Below are 21,239 nucleotides of genomic sequence, written 5' to 3' on the forward strand. Positions count from 1 at the left end.
ATGTTGTTGTGTGTGTGTATCTAGTGACGATAAATTAATAGTTCAACAAATATCATTCTCCAAGGCAACATTTCTAATGATGTTACATGTAATTAATGTATACAAATAAAAAGCGGTGTGTGTGGGTGTTTTCTGATAGCAAAGCCACATCGGGCTATCTGCTGTGCCCACCGAGGGGAATCGAACCCCTGATTTTAGCGTTGTAAATGTCTATTAATATCGAGTTGTTTTTTCTCATCAAGCGTATGAATAACAAAATGTATTGTGAAAATAATATAAAAGGTTTTACCTTAACATTTGTGTTCATTTTCGTAGCAAGGGAATAAATTTAGGCTTAGCATTTATACAAATCTTTCGCAGTGAGAGAATTAACTTAGGCTTAGCATTTATACACACCTTTTGTAATGGAGGGAATGAATATAGTCTCAGAATTTATACACACCTTTTGTAATGGGGGGAATGAATATAGTCTCAGAATTTATACATACATTTCGTAGTGGAAGAATGAATTTAGGCTTAGAATTTATACACATATTTCGTAGTGGGGGAATGAATTTAGGCTTAGAATTTATACACATATTTCGTAGTGGGGGAATGAATTTAGGCTTAGAATTTATACACAGTATTTCGTAGTGGGGGGATTGAACTTAGGCTTAGCATTTATATACAGTAAGAGAATAAACCCTCGTTCTGACTTTTTAATGAGTTCACGGCATTTAATCAAAATTATTATGAGACTGTCGAAAGACAAAACTTTGCAAATTAACTCAAAACTCACAGTTACTAACAGCAAAGCAAAGAAGGCTGTTAGTAATGAAAAACAAAACACGCTTTCAGTGAAATTTGTTTCACTGCTAAAAGCTACTTTACTCAAATGTCATTTTTGTTTCAAAATAAAAAAAAATAACCAACGTTTACATGTTTACGGAATTAGGTGTCTTCCAATTTTTTTTTACACATTAAATTGGCTGCTTCAGTTCCCAAAGAAAATTTTTGCATGAGTTTTAAAAGCTAACTTAAACACTCATTAACGTAAAAAAAAAACCTCTTAAAGTGCATTTCCCGAAGAAACGCGACCAAATACTGATATTTACTTTCAAACTAATGAGCCTATTTACTTACTCGCCTTCCCGAGAACTTGTGCTATGTTATAATTGAGATCAGGCGCTAAGTGAAATATTTCTCTCTCTCTCTCTTTATGATGTGATTGAAACTTGCAAAATAATAGCTTAAATTTTTTAATAAAAGTATTCAAAATTAATTCAACATTTTACATCTATTACTTCTGAGGTTATTGATTATAGTTAAAGGAGATGGTTATATTGAAATATCATCCAATTGAAATATTAGTAGTATGTAATAATTATTTATGAATGCTACAGATAAGAGTGATAAATAAATTGGTCATGTAAATAATGCAGTGGATGGATATGTTTTTATTTCCTTTTAAAACGCCCCCAGTGGCACAGCGGTATGTCTGCGGACTTACAACGCTAGAAACTGGGTTTCAATACCCGTGGTGGCCAGAGCATAGATAGCCCATTGTGTAGCTTTGTGCTTAATTCCAAACAGACAAACAAATCATTTTAAAACTGGTTGTTTGGTGTCAAACTGGTAAAAATTGGTTTGGTTGTTTTAATAAAAAGTATCAGAAAGGATCCATTTATTTATCGGTGAAACTAATTTCTTAAATACAGTTAATATTGACATGATTAATAGGAGACTGAAGCATAAGCTTAATTCACTCGTCACAGTACCGGTTTGGGAAACATTTAGTGTTTTTTTAGTTTTCCACAAATACCGTGGTAGATGTGTGAAAGTGTATACAGACTTCATACAGCTTTGGACCTGGTGCTCCACCATGTATGTAATTCTAAAGTTTTGCTGGTCGAATTCAGACTAACATCAGTTCATCGGCAAGAGGCTGAGCGTGTCTTAATGGCTATTGCCACCGGATTGTGAATCCGAAGGCTTGTGGTTAGTGTCCCGTTACAACAAACACGTGCTCCGAACCTTGGAGCCGTGGGCGTCTTATAGTAGTGACGGTCAAATGTTACTATTCAGTCGGATAGGAGAAACCCAAGGGTTAGCATTGGGTCTGTTGACTAACTCTAGTCTATCAATACAAAATTAGGGACGGCTATGTGCAGATAGCCCTTGCGTAGTTTTGCAGAGAAAGTTAAACAAACATCGGTAACAGTTTTACAGGCAGAGGGAGCCACTTGCATCATTCAGTTCTACATTAATTAAATAAACAATTTAAAAAAAAAGGCCCAGGATCTTAGTTCCACTTTCCATCCTCCAGTATAAAACAACGTTTTTGATGGTATGACCCAAGGAAAGCAGTCCCGTGGAAAGCACAAACGTCAATGGAAAGACAACATCAAGAGATAAATGGCGATTATTATGTTGAAGGTAAAAAAGAAAGACAGGGATTTGTGACGTCACCCTGATTTGTGATGATGCTACTTTCCTTCAGACGTAAGGGTGGCTTTAATCTAACCTCATTTATTAAATGTGTTCTGTAAACCTAAAAGGAACTGGAGAATAGTTAACTTCAGTTGTTTCTCAACTACTTGAGTGCTGCAAAGTTCATTGGTTTGATTTTAAATTTCCCGCTATCTGCACTAGCCGTCCCTAATTTAGCAGTGAAAGACTACAGGGAAGACAGCTAGTCATCACAACCCTCTGCTAACTCTTGAGCTAATCTTTTACTAACGAATAGTGATATTGACCGTCACATTATAAGGCCCCCTCGGCTGAAAGGGGGGGCATGTTTAGTGGGACGGAGATTCGAACCCGCTGATTGGTAGTCAAGCTTCCTAACCACCTAGCCATGGCAGGCCCCATGTGTGTGTGTGTGTGTGTGAGTGTGTGCTCGCGCGCTCGTTAGCATCCATCACCTAGAGTTGGCTGATTCGACAAGCGTAATTTTTGGTATGGTAACTGAAAACTGTCCGATGGTGTACATGGGCTATTTTGTTTTCGGATTTTTGCCCAAAATGTGGATAAAAAGCCTCTGGAATAAGGCATATTTCCACTTTTTGTATAAACTATTAGTTTCCGTCACCAGTAATTAGCTTGCTTGATTACCGTCATTTTTGTACGGTAACTGGAAACTGTTGGACGGTATACATGTGTTACTTTATTTCAGGAATTTTTTTTTTCCGAGAAGAGAACGAAAACGGATCCAGAAATAAAGAATATTTCCACTTTTTTATACACTTTTAGGCTTCGAATTTAAAAGGCGCAAGTACTTACTCGGTTAAATGAGTCAAAGCAGGATATGCATTTAACATCTAATGGAGTTATAAGGAATTGAATAACAGTGGAAAGAAAAGACAACATTATCTATAATTGTATTTTATACAGTTTTTGCTTCCTTCACGGGGGGGTCCTGGTATGATCTGAGCGCTCCACTAGCAATCAGCGGGTCGCGGGTTCGAATCCCTACCATCGAACATGCTCGCCCCTTGAGTCGTGGGGGGTGTTATAATATGACGGTTAATCAAATTTTTCGTTGGTAAAAGAGTAGCCCAAGAGTTGGCGGTGGGTGGTGTTGATTAACTGCCTTCCCTCTAGTTTATAACTTCTAAATTAGGGGCGGCTAGAGCAGATATAGCCCTCGTGTAGCTTTAAGCGAAATAAAAAACAACAACAAAAATTCAAATTACTGAAATAGATCATAATTAGCTAACTGCAACGCCTACACAGTTAGGCCTAGTCTGTTAATGCATAAAACAAATATAGCTTTGATCTAGTTATCTTTAAAAATAGCGTTTGGATACAGAATTTCAAATGTAGACGACAGGACTGCTAGATAAGTATGCCTAATGTAAATTGATTAAAGTTTTATTGAATATAATGATCTCATTAAAATGTAATTTAATTTGTGTTTATCGGGGCATTTCTTCGAATACTTTTAATCTTTGCCCCGTTCCTAGGGTCGTCTGGTCATTTCTTTACGTGTTCACTGCAGTCTAGTGAATAGATCTGAGACAATGAAAGTTAGTCGACCCCATAAAGTAACATGCCAGTCACGCTTTGCCAAGAAAACCTTAGCGTGTTTCCCTCTATGTCGTCTGTTCCAGTAGTTTAGGCCCACCAAGAGGGCCCAGTCTCTTGCTGGGCAGATAAGAAAGAAGAAATCTATGACGTATCTTTTGGCTCATGCGCAGTGATGTTTCTCGTGTAATCTCCCACCTGTATAATGATAGAGACATAGGGTATTAATTATCTCTTCACGCTTAGTTTCATTTGTTAAACACTGAATTATGGGAAATTCTAATAACACATTATATTCCAATAACCGTCACAACATTCATGTATCAGTGTTATTCATTACATAGTATTCTCGTGTATGAATTTTGTCCCCCTTGCACTAAATATATGTTCTGTTTGTAGGAAAATGTATCTTTTACTTGTACGAGTTGTATGGGTATTAGATTTAAAAGTATATAATTCTGTAGTGTAACTGTGTGAGGACTTTTTAACATTTCTCAAAGTTTTGGGGTTGGTAATATATATATTTAAAACAATTTAGAAGGTATGATGGAAAATTTTCATCCAGATTAGAATATACGGCACAAGACGGTGAAGGCTGTTTGGTTTCCATTTTCTTACTGTAAGAAAAACAACAAAGTAACTGAGATTTTAAAATTGAACTCTAGCAGGGTAATACGTTTCACTTGTTGGTGTGGTAATGTCTTCAGGGAACTGGAGTCAGTGGTAGTATCATGTCTTCAGGGAACTGGAGTCAGTGGTGTGGTAATGTCTTCAGGGAACTGGAGTCAGTGGTGTGATAATGTCTTCAGGGAACTGGAGTCAGTGGTGTGGTAATGTCTTCAGGGAACTGGAGTCAGTGGTGTGGTAATGTCTTCAGGGAACTGGAGTCAGTGGTGTTGTAATGTCTTCAGGGAACTGGAGTCAGTGGTGTGATAATGTCTTCAGGGAACTGGAGTCAGTGGTGTGATAATATCTTCAGGGAACTGGAGTCAGTGGTGTGATAATATCTTCAGGGAACTGGAGTCAATGGTGTGGTAATGTGTTTCGTTAGATAGGATTACCCACCCATTTGGTAGAAATCCATTAATTCTTGCAGTAGTGTGAAGCGAATAGTTGTTAGTTATTTAACTAAAGTCAGGTGTGGCTTATTCGTCCAAGTGCTGGTTTACACGTTTGTTGCATGTCTGTGTGGTTTCGAATAATTTTTACTTCACCGTACAGTGCCCTAAATTAATTTACGCACGTGAATAACGTTATGACATTTCGCCCAATTCATTATTCAATATTATAAAACGGACCAACAGATGTTATATATGTTAAAGACTTATTTTTCACGAAAGGTGATATTGAAAAGAGAACCTGTGACGTAGAGATTTAATACATTAATTCACAGATTCTCTTTTCAATTTCACCTTTTGCGAAAAAGAAATCTTTAACACATTTGTTGCAATGAAATACAATATTTGTTTATTTGGAGCGTTTCTGTCTGTACCTCGGTTCTAGTACGTTCATGGTGTGTCACAAGTATTCAGCTTATTTTTGTGTTTAATCGTTTAAATCATTATCAATAAAATCACGCACAAAGCAGAAGAAAAGAGGGACTGTTAAGAAAATTTTCATGACACGCATATTCACCTCATATCAATTCAAAACTGCATAGCTAATAATGGAGAGACAAACTGATAGACAGACGGGTCGATATAGATACCTCACCCTATCCGTAAACTATTTATTGACACGGGAATAGGGTCGTATAAACCCCCTTTTACATAATAATAATACCCTTTAATTTATTCTCGCTTCACTTACGTCTGTAACTGAAACGTTTACATTACTCGGTTGTAAAATGTCAAAGTAAGTCGCGGAGCAATGTCCACAGACTTTCACGAACTCAACAATAATTGACTGTCTTGTTTTTCTACCGCTCGTGAGAGCGTTACAGTTGCATTGTGGGTATGCTACGTAGTGATAGACATACCCCACCTACCCGCTTTTGAGCGTTATCTTCGTCTCTAAGCTAATAACAGGTTCACAGATCCTAATGATAGGTTTGGCTGAGAAAGTCTGACGTAGCCATTCATAAACTGAGGAACAACCATTTATCTACATCGGAGTTCTTAATCCCAGCAACGCCCTCTAGAGTTGAGCTTTTTGCGTCTCTTGTATTATATATTTGGCTATACGTAATAGCTCATGTATGATTACTTTTTGTTTTTATTGCTTTGGTATAAAAATAGTATTTGTATACCTTATCTTCACATCTTTGTATTTTGCCTTTCCAATCAAAGCCACTTCGGTCAACTAAGTATTCCTTGGTTTAATACAAAGTGCGTTTATAGTTGTCGTTTGTGTATTATCAGAGTATCTGAAGCATGCGAGAGAAACCAAGACGAGTAGTTTCCTGATTGGATCATAGGAGTCGTGTGAAAGTACTGTATATAATCAACGTCCTTGCAAGTTTTCGTGCCTAGTAGAAGCGCGAGGGAAAGAAGAATCGATCCTAGTAATTTTAATTAACCAAAATAACGCAGATGCGTTGGCGAAAGAAGATCCCGCATCTTAATTACTCGGAAACCTCACCGTTCTTGTCAGATTGCCGAAGTCTTTCACGCACGCGCGCACAAGTGTTATTGTGAGTTTTATGAAATTAAAACGCTGTAAAAATCTCTTTGGTGTCTTCACCACGAACCTAGTTATTTCGCTGATAAAATGTTTGATTCATATTCCAGGTGAAATATATTCTAGATGCTTGAAAACAGTGTGAGATGGTGGAACGCCAAGTTAGACAATGATGGTTTTAACACTACTTTCACCCAAAATACATTAAACACCGTACTACTTTTTTCTCTCCCTTATTTTTACCTGTCCTTTTTTTTGTCAGTTTTCACAAGTTTCTATATTTCCTCGGAACTCGTATCGAATACCACGCCTATAGCATCTTTGCCTTATAATCTTTCTTAACCAAATTCTGTGTTTTTTTCCATTCCCAATTACTTTTCCCCTGACTCGTTTGTTGTTACTTGCTATATTTCTCGGTTATTCTTCATTTTCGGTTATTTTGTTTTTCCCTTACTGTTAGCAAATTTCCAGCTTTTTTTTTCTTTTTTCTCTCAATTTGTGGTTCCACGAGAGCAGGTAAATAGAGATCCTTATCTCTGACCGCCCGTAGAATTATGCCTGAAAACCCACTAACCAGGAAAAAAAAAAATCGTCTATGTTATCGGCTGTCTGCAGGCAATCACTAAACATGCAAGTCTTGTAGGGGATAATGCGTTTATTTATCCTTCCGCTTTGAAAAGTAGTCCCCTCGAAACGTAGTAACACAAACAGAAATGTAATTTCATCAAACCTGTATTAATTAAGCCCACATGGTCGACTTGTAATTTCGCTTAATGACAGTGAGCCAAGGACAACGAAGCTCCAAACACCGTTAAAAAGTTGAAAACATAATGGATGATTGGGAAAAAAGTTTTTTTTTCACTCCTCAAGGTCCATTTTACGGTTTGCACATTAAATATTCCAACTGTTGTATTTCTATGTTGTTAATATTAACAAGATTAAACCGTCGATTAACCAGTACTTCTCGTGTTTCACAAGAATTCCAATGTCTAAAAGTGAAAGTACCGATTATACCTTACCTGAATAGGCTGATGACGTTTATCGAAAAGCAGAGATTCAAAGTGAAACTTCCTGGTAATTAACCATATTTATATAACATTACCACGTCGTTTAGACATTGATAGATAGTATACGATCATTACTCAGAAACCACTTATTCATCTTGTTCGCTGTTGGCGAGAGTAGTTCGTCACCTAATTAAAGGAACTAGACTAAACTTACATCCCTCCTTACCTCTTCAAACAATGTCTCGTTACTTCCCCTTTTGTGTATCTTAGTTACTGTTGACGAGAGTAGTTCGTCACCTAATTAAAGGAACTAGACTAAACGTACATCCCTCCTTACCTCTTCAAACAATGTTTTGACCAATTACGTATCGCTGAGGGTCTCGTTACTCCCCCTTTTGTGTATCTTAGTTACTGTTGACCAGAGTAGTTCGTCACCTAATTAAAGGAACTAGACTAAACGTACATCCCTCCTTACCTCTTCAAACAATGCTTTGACCAATTACGTATCACTGAGGGTCTCGTTACATCCTTTTGTGTATCTTAGTTACTGTTGACTAGAGTAGTTCGTCACCTAATTAAAGGAACTAGACTAAACGTACATCCCTCCTTACCTCTTCAAACAATGCTTTGACCAATTACGTATCACTGAGGGTCTCGTTACTCCCCCTTTTGTGTATCTTAGTTACTGTTGACGAGAGTAGTTCGGCACCTAATTCTAAAGATATCTGAAATTTCAGTAGAACGACAGTAAACCTTTAAACCCTCCATCTATGTTCCAAAAGTTTTGAGGGGGAATTTTAGGGCTAGTTGTAGTCTGGTAGCCCATTTTGGTTTTTGTTTCAGCCAGCGACTTAACCGAAACGTATGACTACTAGACGTAATTAACATCATTAAACTTAGGTGTGTTTATGATGGCATCATTTTTTTATCGATAATAAGTCTATTGTTCTTAGATAACCGCAATAACTATCGATCTTGGTAAACATATTGTTTGGCGATTGTATCGCCATCTATTATCGACTTTATGATGTACTATTTAATATAACGGTAATTTCATATATCAAAGAAGGAAGATCTACTTTCTGACGGTATTCGGGTGTCCTTTTTTTCTTTTTTATCCCACGTGTTTTCTTAGTGCCTGGATGTGCTAACTGAAACATGAAAAAATATACAAACATGATGCCTGAAATGCCGCCGATAAAACATCGTAACAAAGTTGAAACTATGAAGCAAAATCGTAAATTTCCAAACATATTAAAGATTAAATGTAATGTTTGTTATTGTAAAATCATAAGTTTTTGGCTTGTTTTCTTTACTTTCCACATTATACTGAGTAATGCTATGTGTTTTTTGTCTTTCACCTAAACTCGGTGTAAAGAACTGTCAAATAGAACCCTAGCGGTGATTAGCGGCACTTATTGCTATCGGTCATTCTGAGGTTAAATGTTTTGTGAAGAAACCCTTGAACAAATGTGTCACGTGCCTTGGAATTATACTGATTCTACCGGAAAATGCCACACGTGAAGACCGAGAACAGCCTTAAAATTGCATGAAATATAAGATGGTATATACGCGTTGACTTAAAAACTAGTTATTTATGTTGTAGGTTTTTTTTTTTATTATTCAATGCACACTTTTGTAATATTTCACGGCGATAAAAAGTTTGAGGCTAGATTTAACTCTTAAACCTTGTTTACATTGCGACGATATAGATAGAAGTATGAACCTTGTGTTCGCTCGTATTGGATATCACGAGCCATTATCACGTGATTCTTTCTGTGGTGGTGGTGTAAGTTTCAAACACAGAAAACACATTAAGTTAATTAAATTTTGTTAAATATTTAGACTTTGAAAGCATGAAAGAGGTCAGATACAAAACGGAAAAAATTAAGACAGTAGGTCATCAAAAGGATAGTAAAATAAGAAGGTACATGATCAAAGGATAGTAAGAAAAGAAGGGCACACCATCAAAAGGATGGTAAGAAAAATAAGACAAGGTACATGACAGCCTCTGGCTTTGTAGAACAATCTTTAATGATAGTTATATTTCAGGCAAACTGTTTACAAAATTTTGATAGCCCCTAACTTACGTCAACATAAGTACTAGTAAAATAGACCAATAGGGCAACAAGCTGTTGGGTTGTTTTTAACTGTAGTTCACTGACAAGTTCAACAAGGCGAGTGAGTCCAGTAATTGGTGAATGCCCCCTCTTAAGTCCTGTCGCTTTGCTTTAAACGCGTTAATCTGTCATGGTAACGTGAGACCAAGTTTATCCGCTGGACGGGAGCCAATATCTGCTGGATAAGGTTGCGTCGTCGGTTGGTACACAGTGCTCCAAAAACCAAGTTTACTTCTTTTTTAAAAATCTCGCATATTCGGTCCGTCAGTAAATTATTGGCGACAGAAGGTCGTGGCGAAGCTTAAAATCTGTGCTTTACGAGGTGCGTGTTCGATCGAGCGTGTGTAAGAACATGCCTAATCCGCTACTGAGTGTACACACTTGTCATGCCATTTATAGACTGGATTGTTTCGAGTTTATTCGTTACATACTGTGAGGTAGATGTATTACAAATCAACGCGAGATAAAGACAGAATCTGTTAGCGTTGGAGGCTTCAACGCTGGTGTATCATGTTTGGACACACACACTGACTATTTTGAGCAGACAAATTGAAGAATAGAAAATAAATGTAAGCAGTATAGTATTAGTTTAATGTATAGAACAAGTCAACGACAAAAACCATCGAGTGCTTATTTTATCATCCTCTACAGCTAAAATGAATTTGTATTCAAATTTATAATACTATTTAGGGTATTCATGATAAGCGAGACAAGGGCTAACTTTTGATTAATAGGCTCATCTCCATCTCTTCAGATGCTAGAAATCGAATATTGGGATTTAATTATTGCCTTTTTTAATAGAATCGCAGCCCCAAAAATGCAGAGCACGATTCTGTGGCAATGGGGTGGGAGACTATAGTCACCCCCCCCCCCCTGGGATTCACAGTCCAGCACGCTATTAGGCCATGCCTGGACAAAACACAAAGGTCAAATTCTGAAAATTGCTTCTAAGAATTAAAACCGTGAGGAGGGGTGGGGGTGTGTGTGTTAAAACCATCTGTCTTCCTGTGACTGAAATGTTTACAGTTTGTTTATAAACTTTGCATAGCTGGTTTTGTTCGCTTACTGAAAGTTTTTAATCTCTTCAATAAATGCCGTGCTGGAATTTTGTACCTACAGGAATTCAATATTAAAACTATTCCAATCATTTCTCTTTGTGTGAGTCTTTGGATTAGAGTTGAACTGGTAAGGAGATTTAACAGCAAACCAAAAACACTAAAAACAAAAGTGTGTTGTTAAACCTAAACAGGATAAGACTAAAAACTTAGTATGTTACTTGCATATATCATAGGTCATATCTGGAAAATTTACTGTTCAATTCTATGAGAAAACATAACACAAACCTACTATAAAAGAGAAAAAAAAAAACCTTTTAAAATAACAAATGATTAATAAAAAGTTTATTCACCTGTAAGGTGTTTACGATTAAAATAAAATTGTTTTTGTTTTGTTTTCATCTTTTACCGTAGATGAAATTTTGTTTTGGATTTGGGGCATTTTTTCTCCCACTCCTCCTTTCTTTGACCTGGGCATCATCTAGTGGTTAGAGTCTATGATTCGCATCTCATTACAACAAAATCATGCTCTGTATTAAACGAGTAATGGTAAAGTTTCAATATTTTATTAGAGTAATCCAGGAGCTGGTGGTGGGTGTTGTTGACTAAGTGCCTTTCCTCTAGTTTATCAGTGATAGCTAACACAAATCCCCTCTTATTGTCCGAAATGATTTGTTTTTATCTTGATTCACTTAAGCAGTTACATTACAATACCATATTAAATGCGAGGTTCAAAATATTTGGATGTAAACAAGTCTGACTTTACCAAAAGTAAGTGACTCACACCCATATTTCACACAGGCACAGAACATTTATTTGAACAATATTAAAAAACAATAATACTATTGTGTAGCATGTGAAAGATGTTTATGGTCAGTAATACTTGCTCTTCATACTGGTAAAGTCTGCTCTATGTAGTGGCTACTGGCCTATTAAAAGACTTGGTCGAGGGTGATTTTGATTAGACAATGGCTATTGGACTGTCACAAGATTTGGAAGAGGGCGATTCTGATTAGACAATAGCTATTGGACTGTCACAAGATTTGGAAGAGGGTGATTTTGATTAGACAATGGCTATTGGACTGTCACAAGATTTGGAAGAGGGCGATTCTGATTAGACAATAGCTATTGGACTGTCACAAGATTTGGAAGAGGTTGATTCTGATTAGACAATGGCTATTTGACTGTCATAAGATTTGGAAGAGGGTGATTTTGATTAGACAGTGGCTATTGGACTTCACAATATTTGGAAGAGGGTGATTCTGATTAGACAATGGCTATTGGACTTCACAAGATTTGGAAGAGGGTGATTTTGATTAGACAATGGCTATTGGACTGTCACAAGATTTGGAAGAGAGTGATTCTGATTAGACAATGGCTATTGGACTGTCACAAGATTTGGAAGAGGATGATACTGATTAGACAATGGCTATTTGACTGTCACAAGATTTGGTTGAGGTTGATTCTGATTAGACAATGGCTATTTGACTGTCACAAGATTTGGAAGAGGATGATTCTGATTAGACAGTGGCTATTTGACTGTCACAAGATTTGGTTGAGGTTGATTCTGATTAGACAATGGCTATTTGACTGTCACAAGATTTGGAAGAGGGTGATTCTGATTAGACAATGGCTATTTGACTGTCACAAGATTTGGTTGAGGTTGATTCTGATTAGACAATGGCTATTGGACTGTCACAAGATTTGGAAGAGGGTGATTTTGATTAGACAATAGCTATTGGACTGTCACAAGGTTTGAAAGAGGATGATTCTAGTTAGACAACTTCACAGAATGGAGACAAGACCAAATCTGACAAAGAACTTTGTTTAGAATTATATTACAGTTTTTACCTTCATAACTTGGGGCTTTGGAGAATGCCACATCATCAAGCAAAAACCTTTTAACAACAAAAGGAATTCAGAGTTTCCGACTTCTCTCATCTCTATGTCATAGCTGTATCGAGGAAAAATAAAGATGGATAAGCAGCTAACCCCCCTTGTTTTACTTTGGTGGTTGAGGTTGAAGCCAGACAGTGGCATGGTAGACACTAAGATCTTGTTAAATGATAAGTGGTTAAGATCTAAGATCTCCAACACTTTGACACCACCTGTTACCAAGATACCAGATAATTAAGACCATCTTAACAAATTATCCAGTGAGTTGGTTAGATGTGAGAGTATAAGTGTTATGTCTACTCCACAAATTCACGTGACCTCCTTCCATAAAGGGAAGATTAAGACTGTTCTTCAACAACTTGTAATTAAGTACAAAACCTGTACTCAGATTCTTACTAATCGTATGAGTAAAAAATATGTCATTAGATGGCTTAGCTTAAGACACCTGCAGAGGAAACAATAAATGTTTAAGCTCTGTTGTAAAATATACAAAAATAGTACATTTTCTCATTAAACCAATTTTTTAGCATGTGTTTTTTTTTAACTTAAACTTGGTCTTGTAACTCTTGTGTTTCCTTCTGTTTCAGAGTAAGAAAGATGTGTTAATGGTCAGTGTCAGATGGTACTACAGACACTGCGAGGTTCCAGACACTGTTTACCAACTTCTAGTACAAGACAGAAACAATGAAAATGGTAAGCGTGTGATTTTCTAGCTGAGTAGTGCACACACACACACACACATGTTTTATTTTTCAAATTCCTTATTATAGTGTTAGGTCATGTAAAGTTAGTTTTTTTGGTTAGGCAGGTTTATAAGTGGCTTTGTAAATTGTGGGTGGTAACGTTTTTTTTCATCCTTCTTCCAATTAATAAAGAGAACATTGTTTAGAATAAATTATGATTGCTGCAGTAGCAAGAGCTAATCTACATCATATGTTTTGTTCTTGTTGAGTGGCCTGTGAATAAACATTGCTTTCTTGTATGACCGTGGTAAACAGTTACCTAGTAACCAAAGAAATTAAAGAGAAATGTGTTTAAAGTTTCTCTGCCCAACAACTTTTTTTTTTCACATGTAGAGTGAAAATATCTTTAAAAGTTCTTGTAAAGATTTTTTGCCACATTTTTGTAGTATGGTTTTGTTCCTTGGATATATTATGTGTTTGTATTCGATGTATCACACTAGAAACAGGTTAACCTTGATCCTAAGTTAGCAAAATAGTTAGTGATACAATGTTTACATATGTGCAGTTCAATAGAAATCAACTGTTTTAGGCCTCAAAAAACATTATGGAGTTGCATTAGTATAATTTAAACTCCAGCTTCAAGAAAATTTAACATAGCTTTTACAGTGATCTGTTTAGTTTTTAGAATGGCTTGTGTGTTATAAATAGTTTTAAATGTTTTTCATGCATAGTTGGTTGGTTCTTTTTATGAACCCTTATTGCCCTTTTTAACAGTTTATTTAGTTCAAGGTCATCATTTGGGGTGGGGCAACAGAGGGGCTCAAATGGCAGTCACTGTGAGACATTTATAGTCAGGGTGGATTAACACATAGAAACAAATTACACCTTTAATATTGTACTCCCAGCTGAATTGTGAGAGGGTTCCTGAAGCCAGTTTTTTTGTGTGTTTTTTTACCTCCCGCAAACCTTATGTGAAATGTTGCTCCTGGTCAAATTAAAATGGTAATTTAATTGCTGTTATTTTAGTAAGTGAGATTACTTTCAGTTTAGATTATTTTTGAACTTAAATACCAAGGCATGCACTTTTCAAAAAGAAATACAAATAAGAAGTCAATGTTTATATGTGGGTTTTCTTTTACAGTTTCATGTGGTATATTTATCACTTTCCAAAACAAGGCATGTTTACTATTAGCTGTGTAAAATGTTAATGTTATTTCACAGAATGTTGGAGGATTTCTTGAAATATTGTAGTATAGAAAACGTATTTTTAAATGGGCTGTAAACAATATTGTTGAATTTATCCTAGTTTCTGGAAAAGACTTAGTCATCCACGACCCTGTAGTCAAAACTAGAGAACTCTTTATTTCTGACGCTACTGACTGTCATCCAGTATCAGTATTAAGGTAAGGGTTTTTACACTTTACTAATTAATATATTATTTTGCATGAAACATTTATAAGAAAAAAAGTAGAATGCTCATATTATTTCTTGACATTTTACCAATAATATTATCTTATGGAAAAAAAAAGCAATTAACATGAAATATTTAAATTTCTGAACAATCTTGATAAGTTTTAATCTACCATAATTAATGCACTGTGTCATTTTTCATTTAATTTTGATAAGCCATATAATATTTCCCTCAACAGGTGGAGCTTTGAACTTCTGAAATTTTATCACCATTAATGAGTTTGTTATGGAAAACAGTAGTAAATATATCTAGAATCTTTTGATATTTGTAGAATATTTGTAAAATATGAAAAATGAAAGTTTCATTTTTACTGCACAGCAAAGGAAACATTAACTTATTTTGCAATTAAGTAGAAAGAATCTTTTAGAATAAAATTTGTTTTGGTTATGGTTTGTGTGTGTATAATCTAAAGTTGATTACCAAGCTAGCTCTGATAGGCCTCTTTTACAAGTGGCAGTGTAAGGTTGATTATCACGTTATCTCTCTTGGCTCTATTTTACAGAAGGGGGACTGTTAAAGTCAAGTACTAAGCTATCTTTCTTGGTTCTTCTTCTCTTCTCTTTTTTTATTACAGAGAGCAGTATAAGATCAAGTAACAAGACATTTCTCATGGTTCTTTTTTTACAGGGGACAGTATATGTTTGGTAAAAATCCATTTCTCGTGTTTTTCTCTTTATAGGGGACACTGTAAGATTCAATATTACCCTGACATATTTTCTGCCAAAGATTTTCTGCCAAAACAAGATACATTTTTCTACATACTTGGTTACAACCCTGAGACTCGCAGGCTGGCTAGTACACAGGGGGAAATTCGGGTTGGCCCGAGTCATCAGGCGAGGCTGCCTGAGTGCCAGCCTCATCTCACGCCCCGCGAAATGCCCGAAAAGAGCGAATCTCTAGAGGAGCTCTGCTGGTCTCCTGGTGTTCCTGATTGTGATCTGATGATGTATCTTCGTGCTGCTAGGTGAGGTACTTAGTAGTGACAAAAACATCTTTTAAAAAAAACAAGTTTATGTTTATCTAGCATATCTTATAAACCATTTACTCAAACGTTTTTCTAGATTTTTTTTTTTCAAATGTAAGGTCATTCTAAAGACATTCAAGTTTACAATTCTGGTATTATTTTTCTGGAATCCACTTAAATAATTTTAATTGCATAATATTTGATTCTGAACTACTGTCGAGAATGTGCACGTAAACGTCTTTGCCCCATTTTTAGAAGCATGGCAGCCTTTGCAGGCATGTGTGATGGTGGATCAACAGAGGATGGTTGCTTAGCAGCATCAAGAGATGATACTACCATTAATGCCATGGACCTGGTAAGTATCAAAAATAACTTAAGGCTCTGATTGAAGTGCCTTTTTATTGAATGGAAATCAAAAGTTAATCTATACTTCTTTAGGCCTAGACTTTATTAAAAATGTTAATGTTAACTTCTTAACATTTCTCCTGCCAAGTAATTCCAACAAATAAGATGTTAAAACTTTGTTGGAGTTACAAGAATAAGCTAAGAATAGACAAGTGATCACCCATTGAAGAGCAATGATGATAATAACCTGTTTGCTATGTTTGTGAAGTCTTAGACAGTTAGAAAGGAGAAAACACGAATGATAAGACAATACGCTAGGACTAAAGCATAATAAAATCTGAAAACATAATTAATTTCTGTGAGAAAAAAAGAAATATCTGGTCATTACTTCTTTCAAATAACCTTAATTGAGAAAGTGGTCAGTGGTAGAAACATTGAATGGAAATTTCTCTTCTTCTTGTGTTCATTTTGACCTATTGTTTCTATTTTTAAGGATTGTATTTTTGTGTTTTTTTTCAGAGGTTGGAATGATTGTATTGTTTTAAGCTATATTTTGAGTATTGTAAGTTACATTTTTATTTGCTAGAGGGCACATGACAATATCTAGAAAGTTTATGAAAGTTAAGGCCTTTGTAGAATCTAGAAATGTCTTGCAGTATGTAGAAACAAGGGTACAGTACGGATAACCAGAATTGGTGAATTATTCAGTTCGTTAAGCAGTGAGCTAATGAGTGAATCACTTCAGTGTCAGTCAATGAGTTATTCAGTTGGTAAGTTAAACTGTGAGTTAGTGGGTGTGTTATTGATAGATTAGCAAGGAAGTTTTCAATAAGGTTATTCCATATTTTCTGTTCAAGCATTGTTTGTTAAGTTAGGCCTACAAGTGAATACAGCCTGTAGCAAATATTTTTTGATGAAATAAATTAGTTAGCAGTAGGTGGACTGAAATTGGCATTATCTTACCAAATAATCCACAAGACTCTACCCAATAATAGAACACTTTACAACAGCGTATTAATTACACACACTATGAATGCAAGATGACTGTTTCTCACTTTTTTCATTATTAGTTTTAAAAAACACAGTTCAGGAAGTTCTGTTCTCTTGATCTTCAGTTATTTCTAATGTCTTCCCATCAAATGTAAGTTTTTAAATTTTTTTTCTTGGTGTATTTTCAAAACATCAAATTTAATTTTTTTACAAATTTTTTATCTATTCATCGGTTTATATATTTGTGGCTATTCGTCTTTTCTGTTCCTCTACCTATGTACTTGTTTCTGTCCATCAGTGTATTTTGAGGATAGATACCTTATATATATATATATATATATGCAAAATGCTCTTGATAAGCCCATTTATGTGCACTTCTGTTGATACATTTTTAGTGCTAATTTTCAATCCCAAAATATATATATACACACAACGAAAAATGGAAACTTGGAAGCATGTAGCTAAAGAACTTACAACATCTTTCTCATTTGTTAAAAGTGAAACAAAAAAATGAATATTTAAATAATTAGATAATGTTTGGAATCTCTGAAGTGTTCCTTCACTAGTGACTTCTGTACTGGCTTGAGGATGAAGAAAAGTTTTTTTTTTTCTCTGTGCAAATACAATGTATGTAATGATCTTACAGAACTTACTATACTATAAGTGAACACATTTTTTGTTTATTCTCTTTTTATACTTTCATATTCTGTTAGCATATGACTGTATTCCTTTTAATTTGGGTCCTCCCTATATATATGTAACTTGACATAATGTTTTGGGACAACATGGGACCTATTGGTCCATCTCGGCTGTTACATCCTCTTAACTAATTTAAAATAATAATAAAAAAATCATAAAGCCAGCCCTTATCATTCATATACTTATCAAGCTTTTTCTTAAACTCACTTAAATTTACTGCCTCTACAACATCTGAAGGCAACCATTCCGAAGGCCAACCATCCTGTTATTTCAAATTTTCAATCGTCTTAAAATTTATCCAATTAGTATCACTTTCGTTATTTGTGTATTTTTTATTGCAGCATTTATTTTGTTTTGAGTACTTCTTATAGCAATTCTACTTATAACCAACGATCCTACTTTTCCGTTACAATTTTAATTTTTTTACTGTGTTTATTTGTTCCGTTTTATGTATGTCTATGGAATGGACACATCATCTATAAACTTTTAGTATAACCATATCCCTGATAACTATAACTTTTACAAGAATTCAAACCACAATCACAAGTTTATAAAATGTAATCCTTACTTTTGCTTACAGATAAGTGTATAAATCTGCTAAAGTAGGGATTATATTTTATAAATTTGTGATTATGGTTTTAATTCTTATTTTATCATTTTTTGTATCAGGATCCCTACTTTATTTTGAAAGTTATAATTTTTAATATCAGTGTTTATTTTTTATGTTATAACCTGTATAAAGTATATACTTTACCTTTAAAAACTGTCGCTTGTCTATCCATAAATATATAGCGCCATCTGTTGGTTTGAATTGGGTTTAAATTTAGTTTAGTACGTGCATGATGTATTTACATTTATAAAAACTATATATATATTTATTGGAGTATCAAAAGCCGATACTCACAGACCTGTGAAGTAAGCTGGAGAAATCTTGTAGTGATAGTCCAAGCCCTCTGGGGGATAGCCCCACTGACGTGATCATGTAGGTAGTAGGTTGTAGACGAAAAAGTCGCTGTTTTAGTAATTTAGCGACCTTTTTAACGTATCATTAATACATATGCACATAATATATTGTAATAAATACTTTGAATGGTCGGTTTTTCGAGCGTGAATTATTTGGAAACCTTGTTGGTTCTTACCACTAAATACTACCGTACTTAATAATAGTGGTATTTCAAGTAGTTATGTATTTTATAAATACAGCTTCATGAAAGTAACTATGATACCGGCAAGGCTCTTCAGGCCCTGGTCAGGAATCCAGTACCACGGGGGATCAGCAAGAAGTGGTCTGAAGAAGAACAAGTAAGTATTTTGCATAAACAACCATATTTTTAATTTATTAAAACTGCCACCATGTTTACAGGTGGCCTTTTCAGGAGTTGCTTATTTTTGTATGTTATAAAATTAATTTACCGTATTAGTTGAGCAAATAAAAAAATTCAATCAGAATTAGCAAAATGGACTATGTAGCAAGGAAAACAAAAATTAATATATTTACTTTCTTTGCTTTAGAAACGATTTGTGAAGGGTTTACGGCAGTTTGGGAAGAACTTCTTTAAAATCAGAAAGGAATTATTGCATCAGAAAGAAACTGTAAGTGTCGCCCATTGTTTTCAATACTATGATTAATTATATATATATATATATATGTATATATTGCTCCAAAAATTAAAATTCGATTTGATTTTTAAGAGATACAGATTTTTGCTCAGATGTTCATATTATGTCTAGTAAATTAGATATTCTGATTTTGTTTAATATAGGTAGCTTGCCTGCTATATTTTTTTCTTCCAGTACCTTTTTTCAAAAATATTTCTATGAAGTTGTTATTTGTTATTAAGCACAAAGGGCTATCTGTGCTCTGCCCATCCGGTTTCTAGCAGTATAAGTCTGCAGACATACCACTGTGCCACTGTGGGGGGTCTATGAAAGAAATAGATAAACAATTTAACGATTTCCATTCAGAAGTTTTTGCCCCCCCCCCCCAAACAGTGGTATGTTTGCGGACTTACAACGTTAGAAACCGGCTTTCGATACCCGTGGTGGGCAGTGCACAGATAGCTCATTGTGTAGCTTTGTGCTTAAGTTCAAACAAAACAAACAGAAATTATTTTAATGCTTACCCTTTTTTTTGTTAAAAAAATTCACTTAGCACCATTTTAAGGATTTCGTGAAGTTTATTGTAAAATACGTTTTTGATAGTGATTATAGCTATTTATAAATAAAGTGTTTCCGCTCTCTAATCTCTGATAATGTGTGTTACGCTTTTCGTTAATTTAATACAGCACGTAAGAACACCAATAATTGTTAGTGGACATACCAGTTAGACCATGGAGAAGAAAATTTGTAATTACCGGAAGAGGTTTACATCTGGCCACCATAACTCCGAAACTTGGGATGACGTGATAGAGAGCTAACTGAAGCTATCCAATATTCAACATGGATCACTACTCGATATTTGGCTGTGGGATTCCTAAAGATAGTCTGGTATCTTGGAGCACTTTGCTATACATTGACGGAATGGATAAATGACATCCATCAATATGCAACAATTGAATATTGGACAGCTTCTTTTATTTCCTGTTACGTCATCACATAGATATAAGCTTTCTTTGACACGAATGGTTGTCACACTGAGCAGTTGTAATGCCCTCTGGTGACGATCATTATGGATTAATGTTCCCAATAGTTTCATTGGTATATCCATCAAGAATTGTTCAGCTGTGGGAGAAGAGTTTTCATTTTATTTCTGTTTAAACATGCCAATATACCATTAAGGAACCCTGTTCGTTGTTTCATAACGATAGTGGATCCAAACTTTATTGTTGTTGTTGTTTCATAACGATAGTGGATCTACACTTTGTTGTCGTTTTATAACGATAGTGGATCCAAACTTTAGTGTTGTTGTTGTTTCATAACGATAGTGGATCTACACTTTATTGTTGTTGTTGTTTCATAACGATAGTGGATCTACACTTTATTGTTGTTGTTGTTTCATAACGATAGTAGATCTACACTTTGTTGTTTCATAATGATAGTGGATCTAAACTTTGTTGTTGTTGTTTCATAACGATAGTGGATCTAAACTTTGTTGTTGTTGTTTCATAACGATAGTGGATCTACACTTTATTGTTGTTGTTGTTTCATAACGATAGTGGATCTAAACTTTGTTGTTGTTGTTGTTTCATAACGATAGTGGATCTAAACTTTGTTGTTGTTTCATAACGATAGTGGATCTACACTTTATTGTTGTTGTTGTTTCATAACGATAGTGGATCTACACTTTATTGTTGTTGTTGTTTCATAACGATAGTGGATCTAAACTTTGTTGTTGTTGTTGTTTCATAACGATAGTGGATCTAAACTTTGTTGTTGTTGTTGTTTC

At 35.1% G+C, this 21,239-nt stretch overlaps 1 protein-coding gene across 1 annotated transcript in view; it reads left to right on the forward strand.

Annotated features, from left to right (window-relative positions):
• The window catches only part of LOC106466616 (arginine-glutamic acid dipeptide repeats protein-like), a 152,492-nt gene that overhangs the window by 92,446 nt on the left and 38,807 nt on the right, over window positions 1-21,239 (forward strand). The window contains exons 4-9 of the mRNA XM_022394657.1: window positions 13,290-13,395; window positions 14,692-14,788; window positions 15,536-15,820; window positions 16,076-16,175; window positions 19,058-19,156; window positions 19,367-19,447. Of these exons, the coding sequence (XP_022250365.1) occupies window positions 13,290-13,395; window positions 14,692-14,788; window positions 15,536-15,820; window positions 16,076-16,175; window positions 19,058-19,156; window positions 19,367-19,447 (768 nt within the window). The remainder of the gene's footprint in view (window positions 1-13,289; window positions 13,396-14,691; window positions 14,789-15,535; window positions 15,821-16,075; window positions 16,176-19,057; window positions 19,157-19,366; window positions 19,448-21,239) is intronic.

This window comes from Limulus polyphemus, unplaced genomic scaffold (assembly GCF_000517525.1).
Source record: "Limulus polyphemus unplaced genomic scaffold, Limulus_polyphemus-2.1.2 Scaffold2323, whole genome shotgun sequence".
NCBI lineage: Eukaryota > Metazoa > Arthropoda > Merostomata > Xiphosura > Limulidae > Limulus > Limulus polyphemus.